This window comes from Coregonus lavaretus (assembly GCF_964263955.1).
Source record: "Coregonus lavaretus genome assembly, chromosome: 12".
Taxonomy (NCBI): domain Eukaryota; kingdom Metazoa; phylum Chordata; class Actinopteri; order Salmoniformes; family Salmonidae; genus Coregonus; species Coregonus lavaretus.
This window is the reverse complement of record NC_139999.1, coordinates 44,326,907-44,340,389: the sequence shown is the minus strand read 5'-3', so window position 1 is coordinate 44,340,389 and position 13,483 is coordinate 44,326,907. Positions and strand designations below refer to the sequence as shown.

Here is a 13,483-nt window from a genome sequence, read left to right as displayed (position 1 = left end):
CAGCATGTAACGCTATTAGCTAACAGAGCCTTATTGGATGTAGATCATGTATCTGCAGGTATTCATTGGCCTTTCCTTTGACGACTGTACACAAACGTTCAACCTGAGATCCAAAGTATTGGCTAGCATTGTGACACCATTTTGAAGCCTTTGACTAAAAGACCACCCAAAGCTCAAGTGTGAAGTGTGAACGTTCTCTCAGATAATCAGATCCAGAATAGGCTGTATAGTTCTATTTTTGCAGCCTCTGTACAGGGCCGGAGCCCCGTATCACCAACCCACTGATCTGAACACCCTGAGCACCTGCACCCTCCATCTTATAGCACCCTCCTTCCCCTCTCCCTCTCTCCATTCCTCTCCCCACCTCTTCCTCTTTCAACTTCCCAAACCTTCTGTCAATCAGTCTGCTTCCTCCAGTAGCTACTCCCAGCAACAAACACTACTCTCTTTCTAACCCGGCTCACCACTTCCATCTTTCTAACCACCCCCCTGCAATAACAAACACATTAATCAAGGCTCTCATTTTACATTGTACACATTAAATACCTATTAAGCCTTTGCCCCCCCCTTGGGGTCCCTCCCCCCGCCTCTCCCTCCCCCTACCACCCGTTTCTCCTGCCACAACAGAGGGGCATCAGGGGGGCATCAGGGGGGAGTCCGGGCCAATCCCCTCCCCCCTGGGTCTTTTAATAGACCTGGCTGGAGTTAGAGCAGCAGCTGCCGGAGTATGTCTACACCACCCTCTCCCTGTCTGTCCCCCTTATCCCTGCTTTTTCTCTCTCTCTCATTCCCTCTCCCTCTCTCTCTCTCACTCTCTCTCTTTACTACCCTTCCTCTCTCTTTCTCTCACCTCCATTCCACATCTCTCTCTCTTTCTCTCTCCTACCCCCCCCCCCCCCCTCTCTGCAACTCCCCTGTCCTCTTTCCCTATCTCTGCTTCAACCCCCAGACCCTTACCATCTCCCCTTCTTACTCACACTCAACTGCACACCTCACACTCACACTCACAGGACTACCATTCCCGGACCAGTCACCATGGCCGACAAGAAGGGTGCTGCTGCCAGCAGCAAACTGGTGGTGAGGAAGAAAGAGAGGACGACAAAGACAGCGGTGACCGTGGAGGTCAAGAAAGAGGTGAAGACGGAGATGAAGAGGGAGGTGAAGAGGGAGGTGAAGAGGGAGGTGAAGACGAGTTTAGTGAAGAAGGAGGAGAAGGTCCTGGCAGTGGGGGAGAAAGTGGAGGGGAACGGAGAGGTCCCAATGGAAGAGGGAGCCACAGCTAATGAAGACGTAGCTAATGGGGAAGCGACGGCGGCTAAAGCTAACGGAGCAAATGTGGAGTACGAACCCATTGAGCTGCCCCCTTGGGAGATCATCGAAGGGTGGGTGACAACAGATACCTTGTGTGTGTGTACTGTATGTCTGTTGTCGGCAGCTGGTTGGCTGTCATTCGGGTCAAATCAGAAAATGTCTAATTTCATTATACATTAAGTGACATGGAATTGCCTTTCATATCATTACTATTCAAGTCTTGTTTCCTCAATATATTAATCTGCAATGAATATGAATAGCTGAGTAATTACATAGTAACTACCAAAGTACAGAGTAACTTACTACTGTACACAGCAGTTACTATGTTCAACTGGGTTATAACAATGTTGTTACCAGAAAAGGCATAGATAACTGAATGTAAAGTGTTGCCAAATGACCTTTAGAGAGATGGTGAGGGTTACTTTTCCTACTATGGCGAGAAAGATCCACTGTCATTCCAACATGACAGGAGAAAATGGGTTTAGAACATTGCGAAACACTGAAGAACATTGTAGAACGTTGTGGAATGTTAAACTCTGTTGAACACTGGAAAGTCCACAGTGGTTTTGTTGTGACTGTCCATACGACTCAACATTATGATAGCAGTGCCACGCTTAACTAAGTGGTCAAATGTCAGGTAGGAACATAGCCACTGAGTTTTACCATAAAGTTTAATTAAATCCAAAATGAAGGTATATTGTTTTGGATAGTTTCCAACCCATTGATAAGGCCAGACAGAAAGTGTAGGGTTCTCTTATCAACACCTTCACAGTGATGTTTGAGGGCTTAAATATGCCTCCACAGATTCCATCCTGCCCAGTCATTGGTTGACCACCAGAGGCCTGGATTGTAAAGTTGCACAGTCATTGGTTGATCACCTGTGAGTTGGTGTGTTAGCACGGTGGGTCATGTTGCAACAGTGAGGGGCTTCGTTCAGTTATAGCTCTGGGGGATTTTTCCATTCTGAGTTGATCTGTGTTTGGGTTCCTGTTTAGGGTGGGATTTGAGGGTCTTGGTTTCGGAGGTCATCTTAGGGACTGAAGGGCACAGGGCACGGAAATACCCTCTGATTTTGTTTTTATCACCCCTCCATCTGGTGGATCTGTTGTCATCCTTTGGGTGTGACTGTGTTGGGGGTTACATTTGTTAACACTGCAACAACATTAAATATATAAAGCGCATATGTTGCGAAACCAAAGGGATAAAGTGTAATACTTCCCACTCACCACCTCTGTATGGGTTTCATCTATGTTTTTTGTTTTTGTTTTTTTACTTCAGATGTGTTGTCTTCTTGAAAGGGTCCTGAATTGGTCAAAACCAGCATGACAACATAAGGAAGGAACAAGTGATAAGAACATATGAATTTTCCATATTATTGGGACAGGGCCTCTGTGTCTGTGAGTGTCATGTCTGATAGAGCCCAGACTGACTAATAGGAGACCTGCTAGTCAAAGGGGATTAAGACTCCATTATGAGTTTGAAACACATTACCCTCTTAAAACAGGACAGGCCCAAACAACAACCCTCACCCTTTTCTGTGGACAGAGCCTACGCATTACTCAGTGATTACTGGTGGATTCACTTCACATTTGACTCTAGCCATCCATTAAAAGCCTCCATTAGACACACACATGACCCTGCTCTGCCATTCTCAAAATGGCCGACTCATAATCAAAACATTTGGACTGGGTCAGGTTTCCTGAATCCCTGTCATGATATGGACTTGCCTTTCAGAAAGGACTCCTGAAGAGGTGTGACAGCTTGGGAAATAAATTATCGTAAAAGTACTATACACTTCTTCTAGTTTATGGTGAGGCACTAAAACTATTGTTTTCAACAAGCGACTGTTCCCCTTCACCATCTGACTACATCACCAAATACAATTGCGTAGATGATTACTAGACAGGGTAAAAGTGGCAACATTGTCCAAACTGATGAGCACAAATATGAGCTATTTGATATTGATTTTGAGTTAGGGATATGATAAAGGTTAAGGTCAGGGTTTGTGAATAGAGTTGTGTCCATAGCTAGATAGTGTAGTGCTGTACCTCTGTCCTGTCCAGTTTGTACCGACTATGTACTGTACCAGTGGGGTGATCTTGGCCTCCGCGGGCCACACAAGCCCTGGCCCATCATGGTTAATGTTGAAGTGGGTCATTGAGTCAGAGGCCTAAAAATACAGAGCTGCCATTCCACGCTAGGCCGTGCCAATGTCCTAAAAATAGCACTGCGTACCCCCGTCTGTCTGATAAGGAGTGATTCTGTAATGACAACTGTATAACAGTTCTACTCTTAGAAGAAACACTTTGATATAATATACTATAACACAATCAATTAAGTTTGGGTTGTCAAAATGTTCCAATGTTAACCCCATTCCCATATTCCCTCTCCATCCAGGGACCGCATCGACCCGTTCCAATTTAAGTTCCAGTTCAAGAATGTGGAGTACTCGTCAGGTCGTAACAAGACGTTCCTGTGTTACCTGGTGGACAAGGGGAAGGCTGATGACGGTCTGATGAGAGGTTACCTGGAGGATGAACACTCAGGAGCCCACGCTGAGCAGGCCTTCTTCCTCCAGACTCTCCCAGACTACGACCCTGCTGTGAAATACACTGTCACCTGGTACGTATCTCTCGAATACACTGTTACCTGGGGCATGTCTCTCAAATGCACTGTCGCCTGGTACATATCTATAAAATACAGTGTAACCTGGGACATATCTCTCAAATACACTGTAACCTGGGACATATCTCTCAAATACACTGTAACCTGGGACATATCTCTCAAATACACTGTAACCTGGGACATATTTCTCAAATACACTGTATCCTGGAACATATCTCTCAAATACACTGTAACCTGGGACATATTTACAGTATAACCCGGTCAAATACACTGTCACCTGGTACGTATCTCTCAAATGACTGTGTGATCACGCTCTCCGTAGCCGATGTGAGTAAGACCTTTAAACAGGTCAACATTCACAAGGCCGCAGGGCAAGACGAATTACCAGGATGTGTACTCCGAGCATGCGCTGACCAACTGGCAAGTGTCTTCACTGACATTTTCAACCTGTCCCTGACAGTCTGTAATACCAACATGTTTCAAGCAGACCACCATAGTCCCTGTGCCCAAGAACCCTAAGGTAACCTGCCTAAATGACTACCGACCCGTAGCACTCACGTCTGTAGCCATGAAGTGCTTTGAAAGGCTGGTCATGGCTCACATCAACACCATTATCCCAGAAACCCTAGACCCACTCCAATTTACATACCGCCCCAACAGATCCACAGACGATGCAATCTCTATTGCACTCCACACTGCCCTTTCCCACCTGGACAAAAGGAACACCTACGTGAGAATGCTATTAATTGACTACAGCTCAGCGTTCAACACCATCGTGCCCTCAAAGCTCATCACTAAGCAAAGGACCCTGGGACTAAACCCTCTGCAACTGGATCCTGGACTTCCTGACGGGCCGCCCCCAGGTGGTAAGGGTAGGTAACAACACATCTGCCACGCTGATCCTCAACACGGGGGCCCCTCAGGCGTGCGTGCTCAGTCCTCTCCTGTACTCCCTGTTCACCCATGACTGCATGGCCAGGCACGACTCCAACACCATCATTAAGTTTGCAGACGACACAACAGTGGTAGGCCTGTTCACCGACAACGGTGAGACAGCCTATAGGGAGGAGGTCAGAGACCTGGCCGTGTGGTGCCAGGATAACAACCTCTCCCTCAACGTGATCAAGACAAAGGAGATGATTGTGGACTACAGGAAAAAGAGGACCGAACACGCCCCCATTCTCATCGACAGGGCTGTAGTTGAGCAGGTTGAGAGCTTCAAGTTCCTTGGTGTCCACATCACCAACAAACTATCATGGTCCAAACACACCAAGACAGTCATGAAGAGGGCACGACAAAGCCTATTCCCCCTCAGGAGACTGAAAAGATTTGGCATGGGTCCTCAGATCCTCAAAAAGTTTTACAGCTGCACCATCGAGAGCATCCTGACTGTTTGCATCACTGCCTGGTATGGCAACTGCTCGGCCTCCGACCGCAAGGCACTACAGAGGGTAGTGCGTACGGCCCAGTACATCACTGGGGCCAAGCTTCCTGCCATCCAGGACCTCTATACCAGGCGGTGTCAGAGGAAGGCCCTAAAAATTGTCAAAGACTCCAGCCACCCTAGTAATAGACTGTTCTCTCTGCTACCACACGGCAAGCGGTACCGGAGCGCCAAGTCTAGGTCCAAAAGGCTTCTTAACAGCTTCTACCCCCCAAGCCATAAGACTCCTGAACAGCTAATCAAATGGCTATTTGCATTGCCCCCCCCCCCCCCCCCCCCCCCACACACACACACACACACACCCACACCCCCTTTTACGCTGCTGCTACTCTCTGTTTATTATCTATGTATAGTCACTTTAACTCTACCTACATTTACATATTACCTCAATTACCTCGACTAACCTGTGCCCCCGCACATTGACTCTGTATCAGTACCCCCTGTATATAGCCTCGCTACTGTTATTTTACTGCTGCTCTTTAATGATTTACTTAACACTTAATTTTCTTAAAACTGCATTGTTGGTTAAGGCTTGTAAGTTAGCGTTTCACTGTAAGGTCTACACCTGTTGTATTCGGTGCATGTGACAAATAACATTTGATTTGATTTGAATTTAAATGCACTGGTACATATCTATCAAATACACTGTAACCTGGGACATATCTCTCAAATACACTGTAATCTGGGACATTTCTCTCAAATACACTGTAACCTGGGACATATCGCTCAAATACACTGTCACCTGGGAATTATCGGCCAAACACACAGTCACATGGTCCCTAGCTATCAAATACACGGTAACCTGTTAACTATCTATCCATACATGTAACACAGTATCTACGCAGATAGCGGTGGCTCGTTTCACAGAAATGTAGCAGCACTTAATGAAACAATTAGAACCCTATCTCTGAACTCATCATCTGTGCCTAATTCATCTTTCCCGCCTCCCCTGTCCCAGGTACATGTCGTCCAGTCCCTGTGCGGTCTGCGCGGCTAAGATGGCAGAGGTCCTCCAGGCCAGGAAGAGCATCAAGATGACCCTCTTCTCAGCCCGGCTGTTTGAGTGGGAGGAACAAGACATCCAGGCGGGTCTGAATGCTCTGTCTCAAGCGGGGTGCAAGCTGAGGATGATGAAACCAATGGACTTCACCTACGTCTGGGACACTTTTGTGGAGAATGACGACCTAACGTTCACCCCCTGGGAGGACTGCCAGGACAACTACGAGTACTACCACGAGAAACTGGCAGACATCATGCAGTGATCACAGTGAGTTACTGTAGTATTACTGTAGTATAACTAGAGAAACTGTCCGACATCATGCAGTTATCGCTGTGAGTTACTGTAGTATTACTGTAGTACAGTGGTCACCAACCGGCCGATCACGATCAACTGGTAGATCTTCAAGGCATTCCTAGTAGATCACCAAACATTTCTGTAGAAAAGCCAATGATAAAGGCTTGCTCTCCTTTTTTTTATTAGTGTTGCACTGTTGGAGGTAGGTGCACTTGATTCAGAAGCCCTGCGCACTGGGTAGGCTAAGTGTTCCTATTTTGAACCATTTAATTTGTCTGAAAAAAGAAAAACTCTGCCTACACGGTGGACCGGGAGATCTGTGGATACATCGAGTGCGCCTACTGGGCTGGCCAATCAGATAGCTCAAATCACCGTGCCAACCTACAGCTTCCACGAGCAGGGACCGTGAGAGGCAGATCCTCTGCTGCTCTCGCCCTCTCTCCGCTGAGACTAATGCCAATATGCTGTGATCGTGTATTTGGCCTACTGCACAAACCTCATTCCTACAGAACAGTTTTTATTAAGTTAATGTTACATTTTTTAAGTAACATTTTAAACACATTTGAGCGGTAGAGCTCAGCTTGCTTTTTGACAGTGAAAGTGATCTTGACTCAGAAAAGGTTGGTGACCACTGCTGTAGTATATCTAGAGAAACTGGTTGACATCATGCAGTGATCACAGTGAGTTACTGTAGTATTACTGTAGTATAACTAAAGAGAAACTGGCCGACATCATGCAGTGATCACATTTAGTGAAGGGGAGAGGAACACACATATGCATTTTATTTTTTTATTTAGTCATTTAGCAGACGCTCTTATCCAGAGCGACTTATATGAGCAATTAGTGTTAAGTGCCTTGCTCAAGGGCACAGACAGATTTTTCACCTCGTCGGCTCAGGGATTAGAACCAGCGACCTATCGGTTACTGGCACAACGCTCTTAACCACTAAGCTACCTGCCGCCCCTATGCATGAATGCCATAGGGCTACATATGCACACTTATGCAGGCACAAATACACATGCAGGTATGCAGGGATGCACATAGTTGCATGCAGTCACTGATCTCAGAAATTGGTATTTTTCTCATGCAAAGCCAGTGAGGGGCCAGACCAATGAAGCAAACGAGGATGACACCAGAGAGATCGACAAACAGATACAGTTACTGTTTTCCCCTGGCTGATCCACTGCTGCCTAATGGGGGCAGCTGCTAACATTCATGGGGAGACAGGGAGAGGCAGGGAGAAAGGAAGAGAGGGGAGGTGGGGAGGTAGGGAGAGATGGGGCAGGTGGGGAGGTAGGAAGAGACGGGGTAGGTAGGGAGGTAGGGAGAGACAGGGGAGGTGGAGAGGTAGGGGAGGTGGGGAGGTAGGGAGAGACGGGGCAGGTGGGAGGGTAGGGAGAGACGGGGGAGGTGGGGAGGTAGGGAGAGACAGGGGATGTGGGGAGGTAGGGAGAGACAGGGGAGGTGGGGAGGTAGGGAGAGACAGGGGAGGTGAGGAGGTAGGGAGAGACAGGGGAGGTGGGGAGAGACAGGGGAGGTGGGGAGGTAGGGAGAGACAGGGGAGGTGGGGAGGTAGGGAGAGACAGGGGAGGTGGGGAGGTAGGGAGAGACAGGGGAGGAGGGGAGGTATGGAGAGACAGGGGAGGTGGGGAGGTAGGGAGAGATGGGAGGTGGGGAGGTAGGGAGAGACAGGGGAGGTGAGGAGGTAGGGAGAGACAGGGGAGGTGAGGAGGTAGGGAGAGACAGGGGAGGTGGGGAGGTAGGGAGAGATGGGGCAGGTGGGGAGGTAGGGAGAGACAGGTGAGGTGGGGAGGTAGGGAGAGACAGGGGAGGTGGAGAGGTAGGGAGAGACAGGGGAGGTGGGGAGGTAGGGAGAGACAGGGCAGGTGGGGAGGTAGGGAGAGACGGGGGAGGTGGGGAGGTAGGGAGAGACAGGGGATGTGGGGAGGTAGGGAGAGACAGGGGAGGTGGGGAGGTAGGGAGAGACAGGGGAGGTGGGGAGGTAGGGAGAGACAGGGGAGGTGGGGAGGTAGGGAGAGACAGGGGAGGTGGGGAGAGACAGGGGAGGTGGGGAGGTAGGGAGAGACAGGGGAGGTGGGGAGAGACGGGGGAGGTGGGGAGGTAGGGAGAGACAGGGGAGGTGGGGAGGTAGGGAGAGACAGGGGAGGAGGGGAGGTATGGAGAGACAGGGGAGGTGGGGAGGTAGGGAGAGATGGGAGGTGGGGAGGTAGGGAGAGACAAGGGAGGTGAGGAGGTAGGGAGAGACAGGGGAGGTGAGGAGGTAGGGAGAGACAGGGGAGGTGGGGAGGTAGGGAGAGACGGGGCAGGTGGGGAGGTAGGGAGAGACAGGTGAGGTGGGGAGGTAGGGAGAGACAGGGGAGGTGGAGAGGTAGGGAGAGACAGGGGAGGTGGGGAGGTAGGGAGAGACGGGGCAGGTGGGGAGGTAGGGAGAGACGGGGGAGGTGGGGAGGTAGGGAGAGACAGGGGATGTGGGGAGGTAGGGAGAGACAGGGGAGGTGGGGAGGTAGGGAGAGACAGGGGAGGTGGGGAGGTAGGGAGAGACAGGGGAGGTGAGGAGGTAGGGAGAGACAGGGGAGGTGGGGAGAGACAGGGGAGGTGGGGAGAGACGGGGGAGGTGGGGAGGTAGGGAGAGACAGGGGAGGAGGTGAGGTAGGGAGAGACAGGGGAGGTGGGGAGGTAGGGAGAGACAGGGGAGGTGGGGAGGTAGGGAGAGACAGGGGAGGTAGGGAGAGACAGGGGAGGTGGGGAGGTAGGGAGAGACAGGGGAGGTGGGGAGGTAGGGAGAGACAGGGGAGGTGGGGAGGTAGGGTGAGACAGGCGAGGTGGGGAGGTATGGAGAGACAGGAGAGGTAGGGAGGTAGGGAGAGACGGGAGGTGGGGAGGTAGGGAGAGACAGGGGAGGTGAGGAGGTAGGGAGAGACAGGGGAGGAGGTGAGGTAGGGAGAGACAGGGGAGGTGGGGAGGTAGGGAGAGACAGGGGAGGTGGGGAGGTAGGGAGAGACAGGGGAGGTGGGGAGGTAGGGAGAGACAGGGGCGGTAAGGTAAGGATAGGCAGGATTGGACAGATCAGGTAGGGGCAGGGAGAGGCAGCGGGAGGCAGAGAGGTGCCTTGGGAGGGAGGCTGGGGATACAGGGGAAGGCAGGGGTATACATGGAGGCAGGGGGTCGATGAGCATTGAATGTTAGAACCATGAGAAGGGATAGAAGAGTCATCAATCAGCCTCATAACTAGTCAGTGTGGGATTAGGGGCTGAAGGCTTGAAGTTTAGCATTCTCTTTAGTCAACAAAACATGATGTGTAGTATTCTTGTCTTTCTGATGAGGTAATGTCAATAACTTTTGAGTTGCTGTTGATTTCAATGCTCTCTCATTCCCTCCTCGATCTTTTTTCTCTCTCTGTCTGTCAGGAATGCTGTTGGCCCAGAATTCGCACATCACCTGCCACCTCCACTATCACAGCATCCTCAGTGATGTGTACAGGACTCAACCAATCATAGAGCAGTTTGTGTGTTTGCGCATGTGCGTCAAGCCATCCTGCTGGATATGCCTTTATGAAGCCAGTTCCAGACCTCTCTGTCCCAGCTTCCACTCTCTATTCTGGGGTTCCTCACAGGACACATGGATCTGTGGATCAATACTCAACATCAAGATAAAGGCTTTGCAATGATGTCCTATTGGTTATAATTCAAGTATAAATTATTATTTTATTACAATTGAAGTTATAATAATTCATCCTTCTCCTTCTGTCCTGAAAGGACGTTTCATATCTGCACTAATGTTGCCTCTGTCATTCAGGGGACTAGAATGATATTCTATTCATGAATATTCATATAGATATTGTTAATAACAGTACCCCAAACTGTTAAGTTCTAGAGAATTAACAGCTATGTTTGTTATTGTTATTAGGAGTAATTAAACATTTGTGAGTTATGATGAGATACGTTCAATATCTTTGTTTTACACGTCTTGTCGTGGCAAAAAAACATTAATGTTACTTGATGGTGTTCGTTTTAAAATAGTGATTGAATGATCCAACATTTCTTACAGAAAGAATGAGTAACGATTGTAGCGACGCATGAGCACACTATTTCAACTTCAAGATTATATAGATCTGTATGTAGAAATTGAAGCAAAGTATATTATTTATACACAGTGAAAATAAAGAAGTGTGGAGTTTTAAAAGTGTTGTCGTTTTAAAATTTCTATCAACATTGTTAGCACAAATAGTGGTTGACCCCTTTTTCTTGTTGTGACAACTAAGTATTCTACTTTCCTTTAAATGATACATCCCCTGGTCTACAAGTTTCCCCATAATCATCTCCACTAATAGGTTGAATAGGTTGTAGGTTGTAAAATGTAAAAAATGAATCCTTGGCTGTTGAGTTATCTAGATAAAGCCTAGCTCTAACCTACTCTTAAGAGGACGGCCTCTAGTCCCGTGATGGGACTCAGAATACTGACAAACGAGCGCCAATCAGCCACTATTCACAGATTAGAGTGGTTCCATATTAGAGTGCTTCTATTAAAAGGCGGTGGAATGTTCATCACACAATATCAACAGCACTGAAACACTGGGAATATGTGAATGACCATCAGAGACAGGGGAGACAAAGCAATCTGTCGCTATTTCTGGGTCTTGGTTAATAAGGGAATTTAACAGAGCTTTAGAGTAAATTAAGAATCAATTAAGAATGACTGAGATCATCATCAGCAGATAAAGAAAAAGTATTTTAATGAGATGACCATGCATTGTTGCATACAGCACTAGTTGACATTTACAGTACATCTTCACAGAAATTCTACCTGGTCTCAGAGCATTTAGTATTATTCTGCATGTAAAGCTGAGACACTCCATTTAGTATGATATGTTACTTTTCATATCGTATGTATTCATTTGTGGATGTCCATCACCCATTTCGTATGATATCTTACGAATAAAAAATCATATTATGGGTTACGAATTTGCAAAACGTACAATATGTTCCGAATATGCAAAACGTACAATATGTTATGATTTTCAAAATGTATGATATGTTACGAATTCTAGCTAGGTGTCTAACGTTAGCTAGCTGGCTAAAGTTAGCTAGGCTAGGGGTTAGGGTTACGTTTAGGAGTTAGGTTAAAGGGTTAAGTTCATAGTTAGGGTTAGCTAAAAGGGTTAAGGTTAGGTGAAGGATTAGCTAAAAGGGTTAGGGGAAGGGTTAGCTAACATGCTCAGTAGTTGCAAAGTAGCTAAAAAGTAGTAAGTAGTTGAAAAGTTGCTAATTAGCAAAAATGCTCAAGTTGTCCTTGATGACATTCGAACTCGCAACCTTAGGGTTGATAGACATTCGCGTTATATGCCCACACACCCTACTTTAGTTTTTGCCCTAAGGAACCATCTGTCTTATGTAACCATACCAAACGTAACATATCATACTAATTTGAGTGTCCGTATTTACATTTACTATGTTATGTCTAGTCTATGAGACCAGGCTGAGAGATCTGATGGGTGAAAAACATGCCAAAAGTAGCAGGCTCAAAGCAGATAGCCATGAATAAAAGTCATGGTCAGTTTTTTTGTCATGTGCAGACTTTTAGTAGTCTAACATACTCATGGACATTCAAAGCAGTGACACAGAATGCGAAATAGAGGTGGTTCTGGAGTTGCAGGATCTATGGTTCCCCCTCAGAGAGGTCCATGAGGTGGGGGCTGAAGAAGTTTCTCATAAGTCTCTCCACTGACCCCTTGTGGTTGTTGCTGGCCTCTCCAGACTGAGAGCCAGCAGGGTGTGGGTTGAGGGCAGGGGAGAGGCCCGGGGTGTAGCCCGGGACGGAGTTGAGGGCGGCGGGGGACAGCAGGGAGGAGGAGCGTGTCTGGGCGGTGTGGAGACCCTCCATGGCACTGGACAACCAGATGAGTCTCTTCAGGCTCTGGATAGTCCTGCCACGGTCATGCATCAGCTGGTGCTCCGTTACCGCTCGCCTGCTGGAGTGGAGAGGAGGAAGGGGTGGAGAGGAGTAGAGGAAAGGAGAAGAGAGGAGGGAGGCAGAGATAATATATATTTTAAGCATGGAGGGAGAGGAGTACAGTAATGTGTTCCGAAAATATTCAGAAAATAATGTGATAGAAAGATGATAAAGGAGGATAGACAAGGAGGAGAGAGCTGTAATGTGTAGTTTGCTAGCAACAAATATGAGGTGTGAAAAATTGACTTCAGCAACTTTCAGCATATTAAAAAAACAAAACAATAAAGGAGTAAACCTTGAGAGGAACCAGACACATACCTTTCATTCTCCTGACAGCGAACGACTGTGAAGACGACAAGAACCATGACAGCAACCGACTGCACACGTGTTTGGGATACCAGCATCGTCTGCAAAGATCAAATGTTCACAAAAAGTTCATGTAATTCATCAAAACTCATTTGGGCCATACTTGCGAACATTAGAAAAAGTTGAATTTAAATGTTTTCTGCGTCTCAAAATGCGCATCATGCAATTAAAATTGTTGATGTAGTTGCACGTGATCAAACACTACATGTTAGCTGTTCCCATCACATAAACTGGCACAATTATCCCTATGCTAACCTGAGCAGCAGTGTTGCCAACTCCTCAGTAAGGAAAGTAGCTATTGGCTGTCCTAAAAGTCGCTAAATGACAACATCATATAATTTGCATAATTGGCCGTGTGCATGTAATTGTGATGGACGCTGTAGGAGAGAGGAATAACATTGTGGGAGAGACAAAAAGTGAGTAAAAAACACCCTACATTTACATTCCGCCCTGAATGTAAGCCAGGGCTGGAT

The 13,483-nt window shown here is 47.6% G+C and overlaps 2 protein-coding genes across 2 annotated transcripts; one reads left to right on the top strand and one right to left on the bottom strand.

Annotated features, from left to right (window-relative positions):
* Window positions 1–1,035: 1,035 nt before the first annotated feature.
* On the top strand, window positions 1,036–10,173 carry LOC311138113 (C->U-editing enzyme APOBEC-2-like; the record flags this gene model as incomplete). Its single annotated transcript, XM_084172778.1, has 4 exons — window positions 1,036–1,382; window positions 3,709–3,933; window positions 6,339–6,647; window positions 10,103–10,173. 3 exons carry the CDS (start codon window positions 1,036–1,038, stop codon window positions 6,640–6,642), a joined length of 876 nt encoding a protein of 291 aa, XP_084028904.1. The 3' UTR covers window positions 6,643–6,647; window positions 10,103–10,173.
* Window positions 10,174–12,350: 2,177 nt separating this feature from the next.
* On the bottom strand, window positions 12,351–13,048 carry LOC311138052 (parathyroid hormone 4-like; the record flags this gene model as incomplete). Its single annotated transcript, XM_084172701.1, has 2 exons — window positions 12,351–12,663; window positions 12,963–13,048. The coding sequence occupies 2 exons, from the start codon at window positions 13,046–13,048 to the stop codon at window positions 12,351–12,353; spliced, it is 399 nt and encodes a 132-aa protein (XP_084028827.1).
* Window positions 13,049–13,483: the final 435 nt, after the last annotated feature.